We start from the raw sequence: 26,378 nt of genomic DNA on the forward strand, positions 1-26,378 counted from the left end.
ACCTGCACATCCTTCACCCACCCAGCAGCCTCCCTCAGCTGACTCAACCAATCCATCCCCACCGCCTCTTCCTTCTCGCAGGCTGCATATGCGTGATCAGCGATATGCTCATCAATCTCCCAGGGATCCGCAGACAAGATGGTGACCTTGCAGGTCTCGCAGTAGAAATTCACTCCTGAATTAAATTCCGCACTAGCGGGAGTGGAAGGAGGCGGGGAAGGGAGGGAAGCGGGGGAGGTGGGCGAAGATGTGAGGGAAGGGGGTGAGGCGAGGTCGGCAACCGGTGTGCCGTCGTGGGAGAAAGTTATTCCCTCATTGGGAACGGACGAGGGCGGGGGCGAGGGTGAGGGTGATGGCGACGCCGACGCCGACGCAGAATCCTCATCAGTGGCATCATCATACACGATGCTCTCCCCATCAGTGGCAGAATCATAGTCTGCCATGCTTTCCTCCTCTTCTTCATCCTCCTCCCCATCGTCATCGGACGTCATATCCTCATCCCCCGGAGAGTTTTTAATGACATTAAACACGTGGCCTGCCGAAGTCAAATGCCGCGCCCAGTTCGCACCAGCGAACGTGACCTCGCAGTCATCGCAATAGTGACCATATTCGTATCCCTCTTCACCAAAGCCATCATCTTCATACTCCTCCTCATCTTCTTCTTTGTGCTCTTCCCCTTCCACGGACAGCACGACAGACTCCGGTGTCGGAGCGTGAAGGTGGATATCCTCCGCATCCGCTTTGGCCTTCGCCATATTAGCCAAATGCTTCTGACACTTCAAGTGCCGAATCCAATGACTATAGGTACTAGTCCTATAATCGCAGACCTCGCAAAACTTCTCCAGTCCGCGCGCATACTGCTGGCTGGTTTTTTTGCCCTGTACCGGAGGGGCTCGCTTATCCCTCACAACATTGTCCAGATGCATACGGCCTCTTACATGGCAGCCCCAGCTGGACATCAGATATGTGCGGTCGCAGTCGCTGCAGTAGCGCTGCGGTCTCTTGTCGACTGCCTTCTTGACCATGTTCGTGTTTGGCCCCTTGCGTAGTCGGCTCCTCGCTACCTGGTTCAGATGCGGTTGGCCTTGGAAATGCCGTGTCCAGCTGGAGACATAGCGTGTTGTGAAGTCGCAGGCTTCACAAGTATACCGTTGTAGTCGCCTGGGTACCTGTACGGGTTCCGACATGGGGCTGTCGACGCTATCGTATCCCTCAACCTCCTGGTTGCCCTCGCTGGCCGTCGAACTGAACTCAGTACTTCGCGGCGACATGGACTTATCGCTAAGCAAACTCCTCCTCGCAGGACTATTGTAGTCCTCCAGCTCCTTCAACATCCTCACCGGGGTATCCGCAACACTGTTCGTAGTCTCCAAAGTCTTGGTCTCAGTCTCAAACTCCAGTACCCCCTCAGTCTTACCAAGATGCATCTCAATCCTCCTCCTCCCCCTCTCCGCCCTCCTCTTCGCACGCCTTTGAATCGCATTAACCCTACGCATCTCGCTCTTAAGCTGCCGCGCATTCCGGATCGGAGCAACATCATTATCATCGTCGGAGGAACTGGCCTCGGATTCGCGTTCGGGACCGAGGTCGAAGGTCCTGTTGCCTAGGCGGAAGATGCTTTGTTTCTGAACCTTTGTGGGGGCGATGGGAGCTGGGGTTGGGGCTGGCGCTGGCTTGGGGAGGAGTAGTATGTCGAGAAGGGCGGACGACTGTGCCGAATGGCGGTCTGTTATTTTCCACTCTTTTTGTAGGACGCTTGTGAGCATACCAGAGAGCAAGGTGTAGGCGGCCTCTTTTTGTTGGTCTAGTGTTGTGGACATGTTGAAAGTTGGTGAAGTGCTGAGGTTAGATGGGAAGAGTTGTGGTGAAGTGCCAGTTGGGAAAACGGTAGGCAGTGTGCACAAGATAAAGACTGAGCGACTATATGAAAAATTAGAAGATAGAGGGTTTCCCCTTATTTTGTATAATTCTGCTATGGTGCGTCCCACGGTACCGAAATGGCAGCCTGAAGGTGGAGGCCACGACAACCAAAGTACCACAAAAAAAAAGGGCGAGTCAACAATTTCATATTGGAAAGATATGTGCCAGTCAGAACTTACGAGGTTCCTACAAAATCGAAGTAGACACAGTAGTTTGTGTTCACCTACCTTGGTTCCCAACTCTTGCGATGATAGCATCAGCCCTTTCCATACGCTAAGCTTGCCTTTCAACGCCCTTGCATGCACGCAGACCCTTAATAATTCCATGACTCTTTGGATGCACCACGAACCATGGTTTTCTATTGCATGTTCAAACTGTGGTTGCTCATCGTATCGTCGCCGCGTGTGAAATCGCCGTACTTACAATATGGCTCTCAGTCACTCCGAAAAGCTGTTGCCTGGTATTTGTACACGTGTAGTACTGGCAGATCAGAGCGATGTTGATGAACCGCGGGAGTATTGAAATTTTCCAGTGTCCTTAAACTACGAAAATTGTCAGTGTTTGAGACGACTCAGGTTAACACAACTTGGAGTTGATGTCGAGGTGGTCAGGTGTGCGCGACCATGATTATGGAATGAACGAACAACGCGCCGATTCCTACACCGTGGATATCGCTTGGCCGACGTCTGTGCTGCTGACTATCCCTACTCATGATTCTGGGATACACCAGGGTAAAGCCGAGTCGGTTCGCGACAGCAATATTTAGTGTGAACTCAATGGCGTGAACTTATTCAGGGTCTGCAGCTTTGGGTAAGATGTGGCCACCGCACGACTCAGCCATTGTTGTGAGATCAGGCATAACAAGACAAACTGTTATTGTTCGAGATTCAAATGAACAAGGGAGAAATCCATCCCTTGCAAAGCCCGATGCATCTCGTATTGCAGCGATGATCAAGACACCTGTCGCTTCAGGCGGTCTGTAGGCGAGAGCGGGGCGGAAGGATGATGCGCAAAGCTCGCTCGGTTGGCGTTCAACTTTGTTCGAGAAGCGTTCGATGCTTTCGTGTGCGGGGGTATCCCTGACCTGGCTTTTCTGTGCACTGCGATAGACGAGATCTTACCATGTCTCAGCGGGCGCCCGCGAAAGACACTCTGCGAACGAACGACAATTCGCAGTGTTCCACAGGCTTCTCTGGCGCTGTGTTCTTGGTCGCACCGAGTGCAGACTTCCCTGCGCGCGCACTGGTAGCGGCCTGTTAGATGCACCTTGTCAGCCCTAGGACCAGGGTCTTTGCTTGTGCAACATTGGACAAGGGATTCGCAATGCAGTATCGCCTGTCGCATCGCATGTCGCATCGCAAAGTCCAACCAGCTTGTTTGGCGCGAAGGTTGTTCGGCGACAACGGTGAGGTGTCCAGTAGATATCTCGACACGTGTTGGCGGCCTCCTAGTGCTACCCAGACGGAAGGACAAGTCTTGCCGGTGATGCACCTCCTACAGGTTGGTCACACTCCGCTGTAGCAGGCAATGGCTTAACCCGATATGCGTTTATTTACCCGCAGATAACCCATGGAGGATTCCGCCAGATGTCTTCAGATACGGCGTTGTGGCTGGCATTGGAAGCCGCCCTTGCGATATGCCCATTGCGGGTAAATAGGCAGGGAGATTGAATTGGACAGGCGGAAGTTGATGTCAGCGCGCGCTTTAGATAGGACGAGGCGCGCCGCTGGCCACCCTGGAAGGGAAACCGGCCCGTAAGACGCAGTCTGGAGATCGAATGCTCGTGTGCTTGATCGTTGGACAGCGCACCATTGCACGATTGTCACATCGGGAGCTACATACGTCACCCGCAGTGGGAGCAAAGGATTGCGCAGTGAAATGGGCAGTGGAATAAGGGCAGGCTAAGAATACGCGGCATCAGAGATGTGCAAGCAGGCACAGAATGGTTCGTCGTGACGATGCAGGAGCAAGCCACCGATAGCTAAGCGAGCAGTGAGGGTGCAGAGGGTGCAAGAGGGAGGTGTTCTCGAAGAGATGCCGCTCGCGCCGGCTGGACCGGGACCCAGGTACTGCGCAATCAGCCTTAATCAAATTCTGCCAGTCCGTCGGATGAGGGTTGAGCAACGCAAACGGTGCAGTGTGGGTGGTATGGGCGGCTGCATGGTGTGTCTAAGCGGGTCAGAATGTCGCTGCACGCCGCACGAGGCTCGGCTCAGTAAGGTACTTGGGTAATGGGCAATAGAGAGGTGCAGCAGCGGACGGGACGACGCTGATTGCAGGAAGAACAGTGTGGCGGGCCCCAATGCGCAGCGCAGAGCGGCACGTGATTGGCCCGATACAGGCTAGCGGCCCTGGCATGCTGAAGTTCTTTTTGCGCTGGGGAGCGGTCTGCGCCTTTAGCCTTTTGCTGAAGAAATGCCCGCTTGCTCTGGCTGCATCGGCCTGCCGCCCTCTCGTCGCTAGAAGTGCTCCTCTGCCCAAGCTCTCCTCGGCCAGCTCATCGTCGCGCGTCGCTAGCCCGTCGGACAGCAGTACCCTGTTCGCTACCTTCCGCTCAAGCGAGACTCGCTTGTAGGCAGCTTGTAAGTAAAGTCGGTTGATTCCTTCATGGCACTGCCACATGCGCCCTCATTACCTGCTAAAGGCGGCTAGCCAGCTGCAGCCCACCCTCCACTGAGTCCACTCGCTGCCTCCTAGACGGACGAGATGAGTGAGGGATATCGCGCGCGATGCATTGAGGGGAGCGGCAGCTGGCATGCCAGGCCTCATCGTCCTCATCCTCCCCATCTATCATAATACAGCTCTTCTCTTTCATTCCCTGGACTTTGTTAGTCTTCATTCAGTCGTTCACGTATTTGTTATCCCAATCTATGTAGTGCACGCACAACTACGTGCAGCGCGGCGGCGTCGAACCGAGCGAGGCCAGGCCCCTGTTCCGCGGGTCATAACGCCTTCGCCAACTCAGCTAATCCCAGTTCCTTGCCAGGCTTGCCGTCCCTCTTCCCATCCGCCTCAAGCTTTCTAGCGCCGCCGTGCTCTTCAAGACATCCCCAAGAACTGAAGAGCGCCCCGGTGGCAGACTCCATTGCTAGCCCATGTCGCACGACTTTTCCACCCACATCTCCCAGGCGCCCTACTCGCCGGCCCCTTCGCACTTTTCCCACCAGAGCATGGCCGATCCTAACATGCAGTCGCGCCAGCAGCAGGCCGTCGCCTATCCCTCACCGCACTCGTACCCGTCGCCCTCGATGCAGCCCACGTATACCTACCCGCCGCCTCAAGGCCAGCAGAGCAACGATGGCTACCGCAGCTCTCCCCAGGGCTCCAACATGTCGCTGCCGCCCCTCAATCTGCCGCCAATACGTCTGCAGGACGGCCAGCAGCCCCAGGCGCAACCTCAGCAGCCGCCCCAGCCCATGGGCTCTCCGCTCCCACCGCCGCAGCACGGGATGCCGCAGTACTATGCTCACCCAGCGCATGCGCAGCAAGGCCCGCCCATGATGGGCAACATGGGCCCGCAATTCAATGCCATGCGATACCAGCTGCCGCCGCAGGGCGACCAGAGAGTGCTGTCTGGTGGTCGCCACAAGAAGGAGATCAAGCGTCGCACCAAGACTGGCTGTCTGACATGTCGCAAACGGAGAATAAAGGTGAGTGCATACGTCAATGGAACGCGGTGCAGACGCGACGCGATGTCAGAGGAGCTATTGCTTGTCGCTTGCTTAACCGAGCGAGGAACCCAAACTCCTCTAATCCAACCTCTCGCGTGTCAGAAGCGACCGGCTGTGCAGCAACACTGTTAGTCAGTGGGCTGCAGCACTTTGCCTCGCAACATCGCCGTTGCGGGCTGCAAATACAGCTGCGCCGATTTCTGGCAAATTTTCTGCATCGCGCACCAACATCACTACTCACCTGCTCATGCGCTAACCACCACCCCGACAGTGCGACGAAGCCCACCCCATGTGCCGGAACTGCCAGAAGAGCAAACGAGAGTGCTTGGGTTACGACCCGATTTTCAAGCAGCAATCCGGTCCCGCCCAAATACAACCTGCTCCCAACTCTGCGCCCGCACCCCACGCGACAAGCGCACCGGCGCCCGCACCTTCCTCCTCCAACTACAGCCAAAGTCCGGTACCCCAAGGGTACGCGCCTGCCTCGTCCGCGGGGTACGCGACTGCCGCTCCTGCTACGAGCGGCGAACACCAGCAAGGCAACTTCCACGCCATAGACCCTGCACTCGCGCAAGCCGACCCCAATCTACAGCCACCCCAACATTACAACGGTGTGCACCCCATGGATCCCAACATGAGAGGGCCTCCAGGCGCCAGCTACCACCCGCCTCCGCCAGAGCCCATGAAAGGTTGGTATCCTGCTCCATATCGCCATCACAGTCCTAACGCAGATTCAGGCAAGAGGTTGAATATCCAAGACATCTTTGGCATCTGCAACCACAGCCCGCCCGAGGTTCCTCAGCGGACCTCGCCAGTGCCCCGTGAAATCGACGACGAGTTCTCGCGCATCTTTATTAACGATTACTGCCAAGGGCTCGACCTCGTACTTGAGACCAACTGGTTCTCCACGAACAACAATGCTCTCAACAGAGTCTTCAGCGACCGCTCCCTACATGAAGAGGCCGCTTTCTTCACCGAGACCATCAAGTACAAGGCTACCGCCGATACCGACATGACCGGCGTCTTTAGTCAAGAGGCTCGCTTGTTATGGCACTTGTTGAGTACGTGCAAGCAGAACCTTCCAAGCACCAACGGAGCACAGCCAGAAGGCGAAGACTTTGCGATGAGAGAAACCCGTGCGCGCCTCGACGTGCTGGAAGCTCTTATGACGAACCAAAATCTGGACTCGAATCCCACACGTCAATTGGCATATCCCCCTGCGCTTGATGATGTCAAGAGGTCGCAAGTCGACTTCTGGCAACATCTCGGAGACTTCGTCCAATTCTCAGGCTCAGACAATGCCCCGCCCGGAGCAGCCGACGGCGCACTTTCCGTACTACGCGGCGTCCTGTGCATGCACGAGGTGCGCGATGCCATCTACTCCATTGCGATCGCTCGTCATTACGGTAGCCGCATTGGCGGTTTCCCCAACGCTCTACCACCGCAGGTCGACCAAAGTCCAGACAGCGACCTGAATAAGCTTTGTGTCGCTATGTCGTTCATCAGTCATGAGAGCCGTGCATCTAGCCAACAAGTTCTTGCGCGTATCTGCGACATGGCCATGTTCTCGTGGACTGCCTCGCGAATGCCTTCAAGTCACCAACAACAACAACAACAACAGGGTGGCTTCGCTCAATGACGACATGCAGGCATAGGAGCAACCTGAGAATCAAATAAAGTTGCCGTAGCCTTCGGGCCACATTAGTAAGAATTGGAAAGTCCGCGTTCATCTTTTGCATCATCTCAGCGGTGGCGTTTCATCCCCCCTTTTGCCATTTGCTGGCATTTGCGTTCGTTTATGAATTATATTCCCAGGGGCCAGAACAAACCTTTCTCATCCCCCAAATGCACGTTTTCATGATTCTCCCTTCATTGCACGTTGCATCTACCGCGTACGGAGCTGGTGGCACCTAAGCATGTATCTCTTTCCTTTGCGGCAGGCATTCACACAAGATATACCCTCGATCGTATCCTGTTCTTTCTCTTCAACTTTGGCAGACCTAGTATACAGAGGTCTGGCTTTAATCTATCTTCGTCCTCTGGACTCAACCTTTATGGAATATATGTGAAGACGGTTGCATTGCGGTATTTGGAGCTATATTTCACACGTGAGGAGAACTACAATGGCATAATTTCTCTCTCAAATATACGGAAATCGAGTGATTATTGTAGCCTTTTGGGTCTGATCGGATCTCTGCAGTTATTATGTGTCTAAGGAATAAGAACCGAGCACCCTAGAGCCTACGTTGACGTCAGGTCGCCTACTTTGCGTATTCTCGCCTTGATGTATGCTGCAGACCTCTTCGGAATTCTCCTTATATGGGGTGCGGTGGGCTGATCACGATCTCTCAGCTCTTTGGGTAACACTAGACCAGCGGTGAACCCACTCTCCTCCCATTCCCAATACGAACTCATCCGGACATGTAGCCTAGCCAAACAATACAAACCGTCCCACCCTGTTCAAAGAGAAAACACGAACACGTACTAACATTTGATGACCTGGAAGTCTGAACTACCAATGTTTAACCAAATTTCCGTTCCCAAACCCATGGATTCTGCAAACCTGTATAGTTCCATCCTCACATCATGTACTCCCCAGTTCCCATTTCTCAAATCACCCAACCGCCCCCAGACCCCTCAGCCCCAGCTAGCTCTCTGTCCTCCTTCCTTTTCGCGCAACGCAGATGACGCAACGCGACAACGTCTCCGTACGACATGGCACGAAGCGGAGAAAGTGCCGGTGGCGGAAATTAGCTTCCCACTTGTGATTGCCGATGGAGTAGGTGGAGCCGGATTGCATGGGTGCACGGCATAAGGGGGTAGAGGGAACGGAGATGAGGAGAGGGGGATGGCGTGGTATTTAGACTGGGTTTTACGGGGGTAATGGGTTAGGTTAAGGAAGAGAGATATTTGGATGGTTGGAGGATTAGTCGAGGAAGATGTGTTGTTCGAAAAAGACTTACGAACATGCTCCTAGCAGTCCTCCACTGTATTCTGTTTAAAGGACTACTGACCCAGCCTCTATTCTCCCCAAAGTCCCTCATACCACCGAACCCAACGCCAAGAAACGAGCGTGTACCGCCGCCCAACCACCCCCGTACCACCCCCCAAAAAAACCAGCCCACCGCTTCGTGTCCTCCCAGTTCCTCGCTCTCCCCAGAATACCTGACACAAACTACCCTTAAGCGAACCACTCGGAATGACCGCCGTTTTCGTATCACAGCGACACAAGAGCTTACACAAAACCCCCCTCTTTTCTTCGGAGAATATCCATAGTACCGGGTCATCCCAGCTGCGACATACGTTGTACACCTGTCGGTGTTCTCGCTCCACATGTAGCCCGATGAGACGTTGTGTAAGGAGGGTACGGGTGGATGGATGGGTGATGGCGGGTAGGTTGGCGGGTAGGATGACGGATGGGTAGCAAGCTTGATAGGTTTAAAATAGGCATAGGCGCAAATACTTTCAGCACATACATCCACAGACATTGCTGGCACTTCAATGGTGCAGGTGGAAGAGCGCTTGTGCCAAGTCTAGTATGGGTACGAAGCTAAAGCATGTGACGCAGGAAGCACGACTGATAACTCAGCTCCTCTATCCACAACACTCTACTGCACATCCATTCCCTTAGTAAACAGCAATCACCCACTCAACCCCCCACACACCCACTCCCACTCCACCCTACCACTGTTCCCCATCCCCCAAAACCCTATGCAAAAGCACCCTCGCAAACTTGCCCTCCCCAGGACTCCTCGTACACCACCCCACCCGATTCCCCCTCCTGCTATCCCTCCACCCCCCCGCATCCCCCACAACCTCCTCGTCCAAACTGCTCTCCCCCTCCGTAACCGGCCTCCCCCTCCGATCCACAATCGTGCACCCCCTCGTCCACTGCCCACTCGTCTCAACCCTCACATCCTCCTCTTTGAACTTCCACAAAGGGTTGGAAGGGCATAAAGCGTACCAGATCGTCAGGGGGTCGTGTAGTTGAAGTCCGGATTTCGTGGGGTCTTGTTGGGGGTTCAGGGATAGGTTTTTTGCGAAGGTGGAGGTCAGGAAGAGGGATGTCCATTCGGAGAGGGGGGAGCCGTGGATGGGTTTTAGGGCGATGTAGTCTTCGTACATGGTTTTGGGCAGGACGTGTAGTTCTGTTGTGTCGAGCGGGAAGAGTTTGATGGTTAGGCGCTTGCTGAGCGTTTTTGGGTAGGGTGGTAGTTGGTGCTTCTTCTGTGGGTTTGAAAGCGAGGGGGGCATGGTGAGGTGCGGGTTCGCGGATGTGAGGGCGAAGACGCGTGCGCTGGCTACGGAGTCGGCGTAGGTGTTGAATTCGGCGCCAGGGGTCATCTGGTTTCGGAGATTTAGTGAGTGGCGGAGGGGGGTGTTGGGTTGTTTGATTAGGTTGAAGGGGGGGACGGGGATGGAGAGGGTATGTGGGTGGTATATTAGGTGGAGGGGTGGGGGTGGACGACGCTGTGGGTGGTTTTTCAGGGCTGCGTAGAGCTGAATCGGATGCAAAGAAGGGTGAGATTGCAAGCTGGGAATGATTGAGACTTACGTTTCCAGGCGCATCGATTGCACCACCCATGACGACTACTTCCTTGACCTTCAGGAACGTCTCGGGATCTTGCGCAGCAGCGATGGCAAGATTAGTCAGGGGTCCAACTGCCACAATGGTAACTGTATCGGGCTCATTCTCCCTCAACAGGTCAAGCATGACTTCATGCGCGGGCTTCAGCGATGGCGTGAAGAGCGAGTGTTTCTCCTTGACCTTTTGCAGCGCCTTGGTTTCTTCAGCCGACATGTTCTTCGGCTGGGGTGTGAAGAGCGACTTCCATGTCTCTTCTGGTGAGAGATGTGGATGCTGGATTTGGTCAGTTCCAACACAGGTCTTGGTAAATATGCGTTCTTACGCTATGATGTATACCTCCCAGCCCATCGATCCCATCTACATCATGTCAGCCATTCGCTCTTCTTATTCATCTTGAGTATCTTCAACTTACGGAAGAAGTCCGCGACCATCATATGTTCCGCCAATGGCTCCTCGGCACCAACAGCAACTATCGCTCATGTTAGCACACATTCTCTTTTTCCATCATCACCTGCGATCAAAGACTCACCAATAGGTTTCCTCGCACTCAACGTCTCAAACCCCTCAGGTCTGCCATTATCCTTCCGCCACGCCCTCTCTTTCTCGATGTAATGGAACAACGTGACTACGTTGCGTAGACAACTGTTGTTTCGTTAGTCAATCCATCTCTCCTTTCTCCGACACAACACCCATCCAGCGTGTATCTCGAACCCAATTCGAATAACTTTTCTTCCACACAGAAACGAACCGTGGAAAGAGAATCATAACAAAAACAGAATGTGTAAACATACTTCTTAACCTCAACATTCCCAAACGTCAAACTCAACATCAAAATATCCAACTCCTCGCTCTTAGCCGAGAACGCCAGGAGCATAGCCAGGATATCATCGACGCCCTACCACATTTTCTATCAGCATCGAATCATTTCCAAATCACCACTTATTCCTGTTCTCATGCCCATTCCCGCCTATTTCCCCCCACCGACATTTACCCCGCACTTTAATGTTCTAGTGGAATAACTCACAGGGTCCGTATCGATGATAATCTTATTCGGCGCCATCTTATCTGTATATCTGTCGAAAAGCTAGGAATGTGGAAGAAGTGTTGTGTGTAGAATAGTTGTTTATTGGTTTGCTGTTCTGCGAATCTACCAAGGTACGTAAGTATGGATACATGTACGATTATCTAACTAGTGGCGCGCCTCGCGCCTAGAATGTCCCATGTCCCATGTCCGCCTACCCACACACCTACATACACCAAACCGCGCATGGCAGGTGTGTGTGGCATGCCGCAGCCGCCAAACGCGGAGGTCACCGATACCGACACTGACTCCACTTTGACTTTGCGGGTGGGTCCCTAACCCGTGGTCATATCTACATGGAAAAGGCGAAGTCGGAATTGGGGGAATGTGCATTTGCCATATGTATGAAGAAAATATCCCCTTTAGAACGTGCGATTCATAAGCCCAAATCGCCATCATATCACTCGCAAGTAAAGAAAACAAACGCCGGATTCGTTCCATAAATCTACACAACGTTTGCCCCCCATTTCCCAGATGCCCGGCACAAGGACAACATCCCAATGCAAGGGCTGACGGTTGGAAAACCTGGCGCTCTTTGAGAAGCCCAACATCCATTCTTTGCCTGACACCCAATTGCTGTCTAGACTGTTCTGTTCTGGTTTCGTCTTGAAAATGGGATTGCCAAACCGCCATCATCTCTCGCTTTTCCCCACCACGTTCGTTTTTCCCAATTGAATATCATATATGCGTTTATATATCGAATATAAGGCGACCGTTTCGTTCAAAAAAGCCGAAACACGTGTCGTGATGCGTGAACATGACCGAGTCTAGTAGACCTTCTTCTTCTCGTCGACGGAAAATTGGCCGGGGCCCATGTTGACCAGCAAGAGGAGACCGCCACTGAATGACGATTAGCAATGCGCGGTTCGGGACTAAGACAAGGGTACTTACACAATGGACAGGATTTGGAAGAAGTCGTATTTGGCAAAGTCCTTGTGGGGGTGGTGCGGGTGCAGTTTCCACCAATTGTTAACGTAGAGGTTGAAGACGCTGAGAATAAGCACGAGCATAACAGCCGAGAACTTTGCCTTGAAGCCCACAACCACCATGACACACGCCACGAGTCCCAAGAGACTAGCAATGATTCTCCAGAAGCCCCAGTCGCCGCGGAACACGAATCCCACAAAGAGGAAGATGAGCAGGACGCGTCCGGCGAGCTGGAAGTACATCTTCTTGTCCTTTTCGTCGAGCTGGGGAAGGCCGGCGGGCGCAAACTTCTTGCGCACCCACGAGTCGGAGAGCACCATGAGTAGACCGCCCATGACGGACAGGTTGCGCAGGAAGAAGTTGAGGTCGAAGACGAGGCCGTAGCCGATGCCCTGGAGCACCACGACGGTCATGAGGCCCGCTACGCTGTATTCGGAGTACTTTCGGAAAATGACGCCGAAGGAGCAGACGGTCATGAGGACGATGTTGACGATGAGGAACATGTGCGTGACGCCGTTCCAGACTGCAGACAGAGAGAGACCGTGTTAGCCAATGTTCACGCGCTGCTGCGAGAGGAGGGGTAGAGACGTACTGTGGCGGTAGTCGTGCAGGTACGTGAGCTGGTCGGTCCATTGTGTGATAATGCGCAGGGCATCTTCGAGGAAGGTAACGACGATGAGGAAGCGGCCGATGCCAGGGAGGTATCTGTAGCGAATTAGCCGGGTCTTGGGCGGGCAGCGTCGTGGCACCGTTTCTGGTGCACCGTTTCTGAACTCACGGCTTGATGGGGTCGAAGACAGTGTCCAGCAGGTCCTCGAGCTTGCTCGTCTGGGCGCGCAGTTGGTCGAGCGGACTGGGGTCGTTCGTGCTGTTGTCGTTGCGCCCCGAGTTGCCAAAGGGGCTCTGGTTGCCCAAATGGTAGCCAGCGGTGCCGCGTATCTGCGCCATGGCTGGTGGTGTAGTAGAGGTGAAGAGAGGGTGGGCGGCGGCAGGTGTAGAGGTGATTGGGTTGCGCTGCTCCGAACAGGTGTCCTTCACGCGATTGACCTTCGGAACGTCAGATTATGTCAGCGGCCTAACCCTTTGCGCCTTACTTTGATGTGTTGAGTCTCACTACTTTCTTCTGTTGCAGGCTAGTAAATTGCAGGGTTGGATTGCTAGCTGGCAGTTGCGCGTGATGGTGAATATATTGAATTGCGTCGTGTGGGCTGTTCCCAGGGTTGCTGCGGCGCTGGTTCCTCGGTTCGCGCAACCTACTAGAGTACTACTAAGAGGCCAGATTTCTGCTACTCGACTCTGACTATGGCGTCAGGAGTAGCAGTCGGTACGAAATACCTCCGGACCAATCTTGACTAGCTGATTCACGACTTGGCACGGGCACTTTCAACACGGTGGAGCACCGTTGTATTTATAGCTTTCACCAACGCACGGCTGTACTGCAGACACATGTGTGGGAGGTTTGTATGAGGAGCTGCAATTCAACAACTACTTTTTCTACCTGCGCGCCTCAACAGTCATTATTCCAGCGTCGGGTATTGATTGATGTTTAAATGTGGTATTGAAGTACAGGACGCGAATGCAAGAAGCCTTTGCAACAAGATCAGATGCAACCCCATACGCCGATGCTTCCATGGCCTGGATAGCAAAGCAGTGGAAGGAACCCATCCGATGATCCAGCCATACCCATGCTTACAAGGACAATCCCACCGTCGTATGAGCTATGCCCGTCCGTCATGCCAAATATGATGCTATCGTGATGAAGGTTGGAAGGGGTCAGATCAACGCCTGAAGATCTCACGTGCGCCAACAGTCATCAATAGGATAGAAATCGAAAGGTGTATCGTCGTCCAGGGTACGTGAATGTACCCGAGGTCCTGAGACCAGCTGCTGGCTGAGTCATGTTTGCCCGCTTCACATGACAGCCCAGTCATCGGCATCGTCGCCAGTCTTGGGGTTGAACTCCTCGGCAAGGATCTGGTAGCGCGAGCTGGGGTTCTTGTTCTCCTTGATGACTTCGGTTGGCCGAACTGGCTTGGCAGACTGTTGGGGCTTCGTGCTCGTGGTGACCTCGCTGAGCTCTTCAGCAAGCTCCTCGTTGACGGTCTTGCGCTTCGGCTTTCCGCCCTTGGGGACGGTGGTCCAGGCAGAGTCCTCCATGGCAAGCCTCATCTGCTCTTCCTCAGAGGGCAGGGTGCTGACAGGGGCGGAGGCCTTAGCAGCGCCGTTAGTAGGGGCGGCAGTCTTGGTAGCGGTTTGGGCAGGAGCCTCGAAGGTGTCGAGAAGCTGACCAGACGAAGCGGCCTTGGGAGGCTGGACGGCGCCGCGAGAGGGCACCTCGGTCCAGGGGTTGGAGGCGGGGGGCTTGCTCTGTCCGAGACCGTTCTTGGCCGGCTCACCGCGCGCCTCACGAGCGACACGACGCTGCTTCTCCTCGAGAGCTTTGCGCGCCTTCTCCTCTTCCTCGCGCGCGGCCTTGGCCTCCTCGACCTTCTTCCTGTTCTGGCGCTGCTTCTTGGACTCGGTCGCGACCTCGGCCTTTTGTGTCTGAGCCTTGACCGACTTGGCTGGCTTCTCGGAGGGCTTGATGCTCATGACAGCGGGCGAGGCAGCGCGCTCACCGAGCATGTCGGAGACGTCCTTGCCGCTCGGGGCCTTGTTGGTGTAGGCGGCGGGGGGCTCGACGGCGCTGTCGTCGGCAGCCTGCTTGGGAGCGGCTTGCGAGATGGTCGCAGCGGCCTTGTTGCCGGCATCCTGGACGGCCGTCTTGACCGACTTGCGAGGGGCCTTGGGCTTTGCAGCCTTCTGTGCCTTGGGCTTCTTCTCTGGGGTGTCCCAGCTGACTGCCTCCTTGAGCGAGCTGGTCGTTGACTTGCCCGTGGTCGAGCGTCCTCGGGTATCCGCCGTGTTGCCCTGGTGCATGTAGTACCAGTAGGCGGCGCCTCCAATGGCCAGGAACACGACCCAGCTCATCCACGGCTCCATGATGCAAGACGTGTGGTATGCAACGCTTCGAGGGTGCGGTGGTGACTACTGCAAGACGTCCAATGTCAACACGGTACGATGGGGCAATGAGTTGGGGTGGAAGTGGCAGGCAGGTGAGGGCAGTAGGATGACGGAGTATAGGGAGAAGGAAAAGGGGCTTACAGGTAATTGATTTTGTCTTAGCCCGGGCGTCGTAACGTGTGAAATTGACGCGTCGCACCGGCTGCTCTGCTCAACGGTTTCGATGGCGTTGCGAGAAGAGGCCAGGTAGGTCTTGATCCGCTTCGGGAGCTACTCAACCGTCGAGTGCAACCGCCGAATCGCCCACTTGACACGGGCGGCGCAGTTTGGGGGGATGGGTTGATTCACGTGCTACACATTCACATCGACTCGGCGTCGAAGCTAACAATGTAGGGCGGGAGACGGGGAATTGCTGGAGGTGGCAGAGTGAAGGCGCTCCATGTGGTAGTGAGCTTAGGAGTGCTCCCCCGTTCGGGATGCCACTAAGCAGGGGTCGACGGAGGCGCTGCAGCGGGTGAGTGCGTCACAGCAAGATGATGGTATTTCTGATATACGCCGAGTGACTTCTATTAATCTTCTTCTTCTTCCACTATGCCGCATCTCACACGCCTGTCTTGCCATCGCATCTCAACGGCTTCCTGCGCGCCCACGAACACCCCGTAAAGGACACGAAGCATCAAGCACCTCGCGCGCGGAGGGCTAACTCCGAGTCCCGACACCCCCGACGGCGGCCTCTAACGTTTTAGGCGGCTGAACACCAAGCCATTCACAAGCCACTCACACGCTATTCATCATCTGCCGCTGCGTCATTGGCATCTCGCTGATATTGCACCCTCGCACACAGCTCCATCTACTCTCTGTGCCACGCCCTTACTTTATCTAGTACTTGCGCTCGCCTGCTTAGCGCAGCAGGAGCGATGCACGTGTGGCTGTCTTGAGGAGTGACATGTGAAAGGCTTGGTATCGCCTTGCAGTACTCGACTTTAGTCGGGAATAAGAAGGAAGGGATCATGGAGACAAGCAGATGCTACTCGCAGTCTATACTGACATTATTATAGCTCCATCGTGTATATCCAACATTATCCTACAAAGCCATGAGGCCTTCATACTCATAACTCGTTATTCATCAGGCTCCAAGAATGCTAACCCAGATGCCCCATGACTTGGCTCGACCAAACCGTATCCCCGACGTCAAAGACGAAAGAGGAGGGAGAATCCGTAAAGCACCTAGATATCCGTGCCTCAACCACGCCTCTTCGCAGCAGCCCCCTCCCCACCATCCTCACACTTCCTCTTCCTCCCCCCACCTCCCACCTCGCTATTCAAACTAGAACTACGACTCATCGGCGGCGTCGCAGGCTTCATCGGGAACAAAACTCCGTTCGGCGAGATATTTCTTTGTTGTAACGGTGGCGACGACATCCTCTGTGATTGTCCTCCCATCGTCGCCGCCGCCGCCGCCGCAGCAGCATTCTGTTGCTGCATCCGTTGCTGAGCCAGCAACGCCGCCTGATTCCTCTGCGCCATCTGCATCTGCCTCGCGATATCGCCCAAACCCGGTCCCACGATATTCCTATCCCCTATGATAGTCGCGCCGCAGTTGACCGTGATATTGATGTTGGAATACCGCTTCACGCCTCTGACCTGCGTCGTAGACGTACACTCCCCCCGTGCCGTCGCCTGCGTCGTCGGACTCTCTGGTGTAATCGGCCTGCCAGCCGCATCCTCCTCCTCCCCCATCTTCCCCGTCTCAATAGTCTCACCACTAAGTACAGTAGCAATGAGATTCGCGATCCTCACGCTATCCATCTGAGCAATGGATACGATGTTTCCGTGGCCTCGAATCTGTGTTGCGGCGTTGATTGTGATTTCGGGTGTGTCGTCTGGCGTTTCTTGAGCGTCGCAGTCTTCTTCTTGGGGGTCGTACGGGTTTGTCATGTTGGGGATGGGTAAGGTGGGGTCTACGACGGTGTGGTAGGCGGGGGGTGCTGGATTGTCGTCTTGGTATGATTGGTATGCGGAGGAGTGTGTAGGCAGTGTGTTGAATGGTGTGGATGAGGGATGATTGTGGAGTGTGGAGGCTTTTGCGTTGGATACTGCTGCGGCGTTGTTGCGGAATGGGTCCATGGCATATATCAATGGATGTTTCCTTTGGCCAAGGAAATCACTTCTCGTGTCTTGGGGAAGACCGTCTGTGGGTATCGTGATCGTGGGGTTGTGGCGTGATGTTGGTGTGACGGGTTAGGCGGCGGTCATGCGAGTTCGGTAACCGTACTGGCAAATGTCGATGGTTAAACGCTTTGCCGGTAGATGTTGCGCGACCACGAAGATCGATGGGAAGATGCAAATAAACCGGTGTATGATCGTGATATGACGATGCAGTAATACCGTCGATGCAGTTTGCTACTCGGTATTGGTATCCTCTCGTCGTTCGCACAATAACTATATCCAAAGTCAGCAAAACCCATCCATCATTAAATACTCCAAGAACAACTCACATATAAACCTCAAATGCACGCACATTCACAAACCTCATTCCCCGAAGCATACCACCACTTAACCTATATATACCCACCCACCCGCTGCAGTGGACGCCCCAATCCTCCCGCGTCCGCCCGCCTTCCGCCTTATTCACGCCTGCACCCCCACACCTGAAACACCCAACACAATACCTAGCACAATAGGAAGGGACGCGCGAAAACACAAACATACCTAGTATGCGCCACACACTTCTGCATAATAGCTAGCAGCAGTTCTAGTCTAGACCCATTACCGGCAATCAAGTTTGCGTACCGAGCCTTTCCGGGATGGATCCATTGTTGCTATTGTGCTTCAATACCAAGGCAAAACGGTGGGCTAATCTAGTTTCGGACGTGAGAAAGAACGACTGGTTGATCTCGATGACGGTATGATGGGCCGCGGGTTTGAAGGATGGGAGGATTTTATTTAGGTCTGGGGTTAGCGAATGTGTGCGAGGGAACGTATGAGGTGTGTGGATGGGGATGAATGAATAATCAAATACGGCTAAGCGCGCGTGTACAGCCTTGCCGTAGCTGGAATGACAATAAGGTTGGGATCGTGATCAACGATTCGGTACTTCAGCATACCTGTATAGAGTACCTCATTGGTTGCCAGGTACCTACCTGTGTAACACAAGAATCCATCTGTCACGTTCCTTCTCTGCAACTCCCCTGGCCATCGTCACGTTCCCACATGCACCATCTGTGCAACGTCGTACGAAACCGGGTATTTATCCATGTATGCTGGTCGTTTCTTCCTTCATCAAGTACCCAGGTAGCCATCTGCGCGTTGGTTGGGTGGTGCATCACTCCTGCACCATTTCGCTTGCTATTGTGTTTCTATTGAACACGCCATGGAGTACGTAGGTACATTCACGCACGTGAGGTGCGGAGCTAGGGTACGAGAAGCGTTGATGTACGTGTAATGAGACATGTGTGTTGGCTCATGCGTTGGATGTCTAGGAGTCATGATGATCGGAGATGCAGATGGGTGGATGACTAAGTATGTGGACGGTGGGTGACGCTTTGGGTGCACAATAGGAAGATGGGGTGGGACAATAGGATGGGGGTTGGAGTGGTGCCACACATGAACAAGTTCCTTTGCGGTTTCGTGATACGAATGTGAGGCCAAAACCTTTTCCTACTACAACTGAGAACTTTTGCATCTTGAACTAAAAACAGAGTCTTGCAAACCTGATCTCCAAAGTCGTATTCGTACAAAAGCTTAACACTATCGCTCGCGAACTCCTCCGAAAGAAAAGCCACTTCGCTGCATTCCTCTCAATAAGAAGCCACGATGCTTTGACACGCCACCCACGCGCACTCCCACCGCCATGAGCGCCACGCAACGTGCCCAAATCCGGCGCTCTTCTGCGCTCACCCTCAATACCAGTCTCCACATCGACAAGAAGAGTCATGATAGGCTGAATGCGATACGAAGAAGACGCGTGGCCAAGGCAACACACAATAAGGCGCCAAGAGAACGAAGGAAGGAACAATAGGAATGCATATGCACTGCCAGCTAGTAAGTATACACTATCTGTCCTCTGTCGATCGTACGATTCCTTGTGTGTACAGGCAGGGGATATGGAGGGACTGGGAATGGGAAAAGCCGGGCTGTGCCGCATCCTCGATGGCTGAGCCAGTGCCAGTTTGTTGGAGAGTCCGCTGCCGTACCCGTACCCGTGTCTGCAAGGCAGACATGTGCCGGTGCGTGCAAACCCAGTCCATGGCACTGGTCCTTCAAAAATGGCAAAAGTCCTCCAAATGGCCTAGACGAACGGAAGTTGAACCCAGCCAATTAGGCAACACACTATGCTGCAATCCGTAAAGGACAAGAAAGTTACGTTGTTTTACAAGCCCTGCTGTCGTGATGAACACGATGTCGAGCCCAAGACGCCACGCTCCATGAAATGCGATAGAACATCAAACACCCACCGGCAGTGTCCAGGAACGGAAAAAGAATGCCGTTCGGATGGATAACTGCGATCCAGGCTGAACCCCTAACACCGATGAAGTAAACCCCTTCACAGACAACTGCAAGTCTATCACCGCTGTGGTCGGTACTGTTGGACTTCATGCTGTGGACGTTCGTGGTAGAAGAGGTTTTCCGACCAAGGCGGCAACTTCTTGTCTCGTTCGTAGAGGTAGCCACAGTTGTTGCAGAGAGTGCGTGGGCCTTTTGGACCGTCGCGGACAGCCCAGACGGCAGTTCCCCAGACCCAGCAGTGTGCGCATCTCCATGTTTGTCGCTCCCTGTGGTTGTTGTTAGTTCCAATATCACAATGCACAATGCCAGTATTGTCACATACCCTTCTTGGAGCCCTCCACCCTGCCCGCCATAGCCGGATCCTCCTTCGGCGCTTGGCGTGCCTCTTCCAACTGGGCTCAAACTCCTGAATCGTCTCTTCTTTTTACTGCGCTCGCCGCGACCCATGTTCTCTTGTCCTTCGATGTTGTTGAAGAATTCGTTGGCGGGCTGGCCCGTCATGTTTGCGGTCGAGGAGAAGCGCGCTGTCTCTCTGCGTAGTCTTCGGATCTGCCTCTCACGGTCGCCTTCGCGCTTCTCGATTTCTTCAGGTGATAGAATTTCCACCTTCGGTTCCCATTCGTCGCAGAGATGCTCTTGGTCGTATCTCCAACCTGCACCAATAGTAGGCTCTACTGCATCGTTGTCGATCTCGCCGTCGCCCACTAAACCGCCATTCTCGCAGGCTTCCTTCTTAAGTCGCAGGACTGCTTCGTAGATGCTATGTGTCATGGCGTTCACCCATTCTCCCGATAGCCCCAGATCCGCGCACGTCGTCTTAGCAAACATCTCCGCGAAACCTGGTGGATGTAATAGTGACCACTCGAACTTGTCGGTATACAATCGGTTCATGAGGTTGATGTTGAGCGTGACGATGCATCGGTAGGTATCGTCTGGGTTGTGAAGTTCTTCGGACGGCATTGCGGTCGCAGTCGCGCTGATGCCATTTGGAATACCCGCTGGCGTCTGTGCGCCGTTGGTATGCGATACGCCGTTGGTCATAGGGGTCGACGCGCCGTTCGTGGCTGGTACTTGTGGTGTGGAGGTGCCGTCACGGGACGAAGCCGGCAGTGCGGTCTTGCCGTTGGTTCCTTGAACAGCGGGCGAGTTCGCGGAATGGAACAGAGGGTGTAGCGCAACACCGGCATATTCCTCCAACTGCTGCCGAATCTGATTTGCGATTTGTGAGATTATGAGGGGCTTTCGGTCGTTTGGCAAATCTAGTTCATCGACGAACTGCTTTGCGAATTGATCGGGTGTCGTCAAAGCTTCGTGCAGGTTCCAAAGGAACGAGTCCTTGAGTCTGTACGCGGGAGTGACGTCGGGTTGTTTGTACGCGGGCAGATTCTCGTTGATGCCGAACTCTCGCGCGTTGGAGGGTGTTGGCAGCGGCGCCTCAGGCCGGAAAGCCTGAATGTCCATGTCTATCCGAATCGGTATCAACGTGACAGGCAAGACTGACTGCGTCTGGACTTGCTTCTCCGTGCTGCAGTACGTTAGCCTTCTATTGCGAGATGCGTCCCATGGCCTGTTCCTGCCACGATGCCACATACAGTGTGCGCTTCGGCCTGCCCATCCAATCTCGCCAGATTCCCTGTATATCGACTGGCGCAGTGAGCTCTTCGCCCAGCGCTGCTATTTGCGCCGTGTGGTCTGCGCTGTTCGGGTCGATCTTCTGTACGCTTCGCAGGCCTGTCGCACGTCGCGGCCGATCGCTATCCTCGAAATCGTCATCATCGTAGGCATCCTCCGCGTAGCTGAGAACGGCAGTTCCGCGTTTTGTCACGCGCGGCGCAGGGAGAGTATTCGAGGGCGGAACAATGGGCGAGATGAGCGAGTTTCCGTGGCTTCGCAGTCGCGGCGCATAACTCGACATGAAGGCCTGGGGCGGCGCCGTCTTTCCCGTACTCGTAAACATGGCTGTTGACACGGTCGATGGTCGTGTAGGAGATGTGAGGAAGCTCAGCAGAGCTCGCGAACACTAAACGCGTCGCGATGTCGACGGGGCCTCCGAATGCGGCGAATACGTCACGGGATCCGTCAGAAGGCTGGTCGATTCGCGATCACCCCTGCACTGCGACCGATAGCGAAGTCCGTTCGAATTGCGACTGCTTTTGCGCGTCCCTGGCTGGTGACGGATGCTTTCGCGGTGGTCCAGCTAAGTTGCCAAGACCCGCTAGTCCGCAAGCGTCCCAGGGTTCTCAGGGCTGGGGGCTCTTTCCAATGTCTGCCCTCCACCTCACCTGCCCAGGTGCTCACTTCACGATGCATCACAATGCCCTTGATGCGCCAGCATACACGATCGATGTACCAATCACTGCGCATTATGAACGTTTGTTGCGGCACAGCGCCATGCAACCCATGAACACTCTCAATTCATCCACATTCATCAGATCACCATTCCCACGTGCCCGAAGTCTTTCAGTCACACGAGCTCTCTACTCGCTGCCTGGGAGTGGACTCAGTGGAGTATGAATAGCAAGAGCTGGAAAATCTGAAACGCATTATGCCTTCCTTCCGCCTGGGTAACTAGTGGCGCTTAACCGTCTCCACCAGGATATTTCTTGCCGCTGTGCATCCCAGCTATATCTCTACGGATCTAGGGTGTATCATGACTGGACACCCAATCAAACACATTTAATGAAACAAGAAAGGTAGGAAGTACATGTCTTCGGTGGGCCTTCCGCGGGTTCTTGTACCTGTTCAGGCATCTGCAGTCCTCATCAAGAACTCACGGTCACAGCGCTGGCGCAACGATAGCGCGCGCTAATTCGCCGGGAGACGTTGAATACTCACCTTCACCTCCCAGCATCAAGTATATAACCTCCAGGCTTTGTCTCATTGTGAAGCTATTGTACATTACGTATTACTAAGGCTGTTGTGTTATGACTCTACAACGCCGCCACGGTCCTTACCATCGCGCCTACTAAAGACTCTCGTTATTCTTCCTACACAACTCATCGCAAATACGAGCACGACATTCATACCAACTACGCAACTCTACGAGACCTTCATTTTACCCTTCCAAGAACTACTTGCGACAAGTCTTTGACAAGACATCTCTCGATTCCAGACATCCGAACCAACATTTCGACTTATACGGTACATCCCTCAGCAGGTCTAGGAAACACCATGTCTTTCAAGTCGACCATTCTCGCCGCGGCGGCCATGCTAGCCATGGCGCCGCTCTCTGCAAACGCACACATGATTCTCAAGAGTCCCGTGCCATACGGCAATCCCAACAATTCACCTCTCGACGCTTCCGGTTCCGACTTCCCTTGCAAGGCCGTACCATACACGGTCAACACCATGAACGAATGGAAAGTCGGGTCATCCCAGACTCTTGCATTCACTGGTACGGCCGTCCATGGTGGAGGCTCATGCCAAATAAGCGTCACCACCGACAAGGAGCCTACAAAGGACTCCGTGTGGAAAGTCATCTACTCCATCGAGGGTGGCTGCCCTGTCTCTGCAGAAGCCAACCTGGATGAATTCGGTCCCAGCCTCGACAATACCTTCAAGTTCGATATCCCCCCAGAGCTTCCTAACGGCGTCATGACAACAGCGTGGACGTGGTTCAACAAGATCGGGAACCGCGAGATGTACATGAACTGTGCTCCAGTTACGATTTCTGGCGGTGCCGACGACACAACTGCATTTGATGCTCTCCCAGACATGGCAGTCGCAAACATCCCTGTCCCGCAGTCTTGCGGTACGACAAAAGAGAGCAGTGATTTCACATTCCAGAACCCAGGAAAGTATGTGAAGTCTGTTGGCAAAGGCCCTTTCGTGGATCTTTGCACTGGCGCAACTTCGCAGCCCAGCACCGGCGGTGCTGATGCTGGTGGTGGCAGCGGCAATGCCGACCCTGGTGCTCCAGCCGCCAGTCCTCCAGCTGCTAGTCCTTCCCCGGACTCAGGAGCCTACCAACCTGCTGCTACGCCTCCAGCTGCCGCTAGCCCAGCTCCAGTAAGCCCCCCTCCCGATCCACCAGCTGCTCCATCTGGCACCAAGTCCGCCTGCTCACCCAAGCCCAAGCCTGCCGAGTCCACCCTCCGCACGCTCGTCACCGTCACGGCGTCAATGCCAACAAACACCGACGGCGTCTTCCCCCCCAACCCAGCAGCCGGCACGGGCACAGCCCCCGCTGCAGCTCCAGCGCCCCAACCAACCGGCCAGTCTCCCGCATCGCCCGTCGCGCCTCTAAGGCCAACACCATCCGGCGCACCCGCCTCACCCGCACCCGCAAACCCAGGTTCAGACAAAGAAGCCTGCTCCCCCGACGGCGCTGTCGTTTGCTCATCCGACGGCACGAAATTCGGTCTCTGCGACCACGGCAAGGTCATCATGATCCCCGTGGCTGACGGCACAAAGTGTGAAAACGGAGCCATTGCTAAGCGTGGTGATTACTCGCATCGTAATCAGCGCACTGCTATCTAGTTTCAGACTGGGTATTGGTATTGTTAAGATGGTTCGTTTGTATATACTTGTGTCAGCCGGTTCTGCCTTTTAGTATGTTTTTTTCGATTTCTTTTACAGGGGATGGTTGGAAGCTTTGGCTGAGATTGTTTCCTGACCTCGCTTGTTGGCTGAGCTGTCGTATAACAGAGGAGCGTTCTTTCGCTCTATGCTTTGCTGAGGGATGAGGGGTTTTGTTTGTAGATTTGTATATCATGTAATAGTACTGTTACTATAAAACCAAAACCCTTTCTCTTCCCATTTTAATCACCAAGTACTAACCATTATCCATATCCAGCGTCTAAAGACCACCAACGGCATAAGGAGTGAACTTAGAACACCCACCCACATCAGCATCACTAGCAATCCTCCAATAAACACCACAATCATAACTCGTCGTACCCCTCGCAGCCACACAGGACAACGGACACGTCCCGTCAGCGCTGTTGTAAGTAACCTGGCAAACCGTTTCCTGCAGCCCATTCGCCGTATTACCGAAGAAAACATAAGCGTTCACAGCCGCGGCATTGGGATCTGTTTTGCCGATGGAGCCAGCATCCGGCCCGTTAAGCACTTGCAGCTTGTTGTTGTCAACTGTGGTGAATTGGAGGACGGGGCTGAGCCCCTGCGCATTGCCCACGGTGTTGCCGCCGGCATATCCAATGGGGTTTCCGCTGTTGTCGCCGCCGATGGCGTAGACGGTGAAGGTGGGGATCGCGATGACTTGTTGGGTGCCTGTGATGATGGTTGTGCGCTCCGTGACTGTAGAGGTCTCGGTCGCGGTGTTGGTGATGGTGTCGGTGACGGTTGCGGTGTCAGTTGCGGTTGCGGTTGCGAAGATGGTCAGGGGTACCTGTTGGAGGTGTCGGTTAGCAAGGATACGTTTGCTCGTAGGTTTGGCAAAGACTTACTGTGACTGAAGATGTGATGGTGGTGGGAAGGCTCAAAGTTGTCGTGGTAGTCGTGCTAGAGGTAGGCACCGCAAGACATTTGCATGCTGAAGAGAGGGCTTGGCCTTCGATGTAGTTGTTAAAGCATGAAGGCTTCTTCGGGGGGGCATATGCGCCCCGCTTCTGTACAGCTCCTGGGGATGCGCATGCAGTGATTGAAGAGTATGCGACAGTATTGATGGTTTCGGTTGTTGTCGTCGTCTCGGTGATCGTGGCAGACGCCGTTGCAGTGGCGGTATCAGTTGCTGTAATTGTGTTGGTTGCGTCGGTGGTCGTGATCGATCCCGAAGTGATCGTTGCAGTTGCCGTAATGGTCCTGTTTGTTGTGAGCGAAAGATCATGCCGGTGGAGATGGACGTAGTGTTAACGTACGCAGTGAAGGAAGTCACAGTAGAAGTCTTTGTGACTACAGGGATCTTGAGGTAAGAAGAACAGAAGCTCGTGGCTTGGGGCTGTTGCTTTGCAACAGTGACCAGGCCACCAACAATGTCGCAGAACAACTGCGCCACGATCTTGCCAGCAGGCTCAGGAGCTGGATTCCGAGGGACGGATAGAGCGCCAGTGGGAATGGCGAGGCCCAGGGCAAGTCCGGCCACGTTGTTGAAGCGCATGGTGAAAGTGTACAAGTGTTGGAGGCTCAATCGATGGAGGAGATGCTGCAAGATGTGCTCTGGTGAAAACAACAAGACGCTGCCCGACAGCGTCTTAAATACATCTTATAAGGCAAGACTGTTCTCTCCTCGCCCTCTCGCGTCGCTCTAGAACTCAGTCCCTTCGGCACCTTGAGGTCGGTAGAAGCGACGCTATCGGGTTGTTGCAGTGCAAAAATGAGGAGCTGAACTCTAGCTGCACGATCTCGACAGCCACATTTCTCCTCCTCTTCCTCGTCGAGTTAGAACTTCAAGCCACAAAAGTTTGGTCGTGGCCAGAAACAGGAAGAACTGAGCTGTAGGACGACGGTGAAGAATTGTTCAGCCAGCCTCCGACGAGTCTCTAGCTCTGAAGAGCACCCTGCTCTCGCTGGATCTGGAAGCATGTCTGCAGAGCCTCTAGGCGATGTCGGATTCCAAGTCCCCGTGAGTAAGTAAGCCTGAGAATGCTCGACCTGGTAAGCCTAGAGGCATTGCTTGTGGCCTGGAAAGGCATAGTCTAATCCGATCCTGGGGAAGGACGCCTATCTAGAACGCTCTATGTGGCCATGATCAACGGAGAAGCCTGACAGCCCTGGAATC

At 54.3% G+C, this 26,378-nt stretch overlaps 9 protein-coding genes across 9 annotated transcripts; 2 read left to right on the top strand and 7 right to left on the bottom strand.

Moving 5' to 3' along the window:
* Positions 1-756: 756 nt before the first annotated feature.
* J4E85_009940 (uncharacterized protein) lies at positions 757-1,820 on the bottom strand (the record flags this gene model as incomplete). Its single annotated transcript, XM_051474157.1, has 2 exons — positions 757-798; positions 939-1,820. 2 exons carry the CDS (start codon positions 1,818-1,820, stop codon positions 757-759), a joined length of 924 nt encoding a protein of 307 aa, XP_051321944.1.
* Positions 1,821-5,015: 3,195 nt separating this feature from the next.
* On the top strand, positions 5,016-7,230 carry J4E85_009941 (uncharacterized protein; the record flags this gene model as incomplete). Its single annotated transcript, XM_051474158.1, has 3 exons — positions 5,016-5,570; positions 5,863-6,280; positions 6,329-7,230. The coding sequence occupies 3 exons, from the start codon at positions 5,016-5,018 to the stop codon at positions 7,228-7,230; spliced, it is 1,875 nt and encodes a 624-aa protein (XP_051321945.1).
* Positions 7,231-9,272: 2,042 nt separating this feature from the next.
* J4E85_009942 (uncharacterized protein) lies at positions 9,273-11,053 on the bottom strand (the record flags this gene model as incomplete). The annotated part of the gene is made up of 6 exons (XM_051474159.1): positions 9,273-10,091; positions 10,147-10,452; positions 10,502-10,536; positions 10,592-10,648; positions 10,709-10,821; positions 10,971-11,053. The coding sequence occupies 6 exons, from the start codon at positions 11,051-11,053 to the stop codon at positions 9,273-9,275; spliced, it is 1,413 nt and encodes a 470-aa protein (XP_051321946.1).
* Positions 11,054-12,027: 974 nt separating this feature from the next.
* Positions 12,028-13,135, bottom strand: J4E85_009943 (uncharacterized protein; the record flags this gene model as incomplete). The annotated part of the gene is made up of 4 exons (XM_051474160.1): positions 12,028-12,100; positions 12,152-12,710; positions 12,780-12,892; positions 12,966-13,135. The coding sequence occupies 4 exons, from the start codon at positions 13,133-13,135 to the stop codon at positions 12,028-12,030; spliced, it is 915 nt and encodes a 304-aa protein (XP_051321947.1).
* A 963-nt stretch (positions 13,136-14,098) lies between these two features.
* On the bottom strand, positions 14,099-15,169 carry J4E85_009944 (uncharacterized protein; the record flags this gene model as incomplete). Its single annotated transcript, XM_051474161.1, has 1 exon — positions 14,099-15,169. One exon carries the CDS (start codon positions 15,167-15,169, stop codon positions 14,099-14,101), a length of 1,071 nt encoding a protein of 356 aa, XP_051321948.1.
* Positions 15,170-16,523: 1,354 nt separating this feature from the next.
* J4E85_009945 (uncharacterized protein) lies at positions 16,524-17,317 on the bottom strand (the record flags this gene model as incomplete). Its single annotated transcript, XM_051474162.1, has 2 exons — positions 16,524-16,717; positions 16,852-17,317. The coding sequence occupies 2 exons, from the start codon at positions 17,315-17,317 to the stop codon at positions 16,524-16,526; spliced, it is 660 nt and encodes a 219-aa protein (XP_051321949.1).
* Positions 17,318-19,757: 2,440 nt separating this feature from the next.
* J4E85_009946 (uncharacterized protein) lies at positions 19,758-21,656 on the bottom strand (the record flags this gene model as incomplete). Its single annotated transcript, XM_051474163.1, has 3 exons — positions 19,758-19,965; positions 20,022-21,224; positions 21,292-21,656. The coding sequence occupies 3 exons, from the start codon at positions 21,654-21,656 to the stop codon at positions 19,758-19,760; spliced, it is 1,776 nt and encodes a 591-aa protein (XP_051321950.1).
* Positions 21,657-22,870: 1,214 nt separating this feature from the next.
* J4E85_009947 (uncharacterized protein) lies at positions 22,871-24,178 on the top strand (the record flags this gene model as incomplete). The annotated part of the gene is made up of 1 exon (XM_051474164.1): positions 22,871-24,178. One exon carries the CDS (start codon positions 22,871-22,873, stop codon positions 24,176-24,178), a length of 1,308 nt encoding a protein of 435 aa, XP_051321951.1.
* A 93-nt stretch (positions 24,179-24,271) lies between these two features.
* Positions 24,272-25,757, bottom strand: J4E85_009948 (uncharacterized protein; the record flags this gene model as incomplete). The annotated part of the gene is made up of 4 exons (XM_051474165.1): positions 24,272-24,373; positions 24,663-25,049; positions 25,108-25,462; positions 25,519-25,757. The coding sequence occupies 4 exons, from the start codon at positions 25,755-25,757 to the stop codon at positions 24,272-24,274; spliced, it is 1,083 nt and encodes a 360-aa protein (XP_051321952.1).
* Between the last annotated feature and the right edge of the window lie 621 nt (positions 25,758-26,378).

This window comes from Alternaria conjuncta (assembly GCF_024043145.1).
Source record: "Alternaria conjuncta strain BMP 0040 chromosome Unknown scaffold_20, whole genome shotgun sequence".
Taxonomy (NCBI): domain Eukaryota; kingdom Fungi; phylum Ascomycota; class Dothideomycetes; order Pleosporales; family Pleosporaceae; genus Alternaria; species Alternaria conjuncta.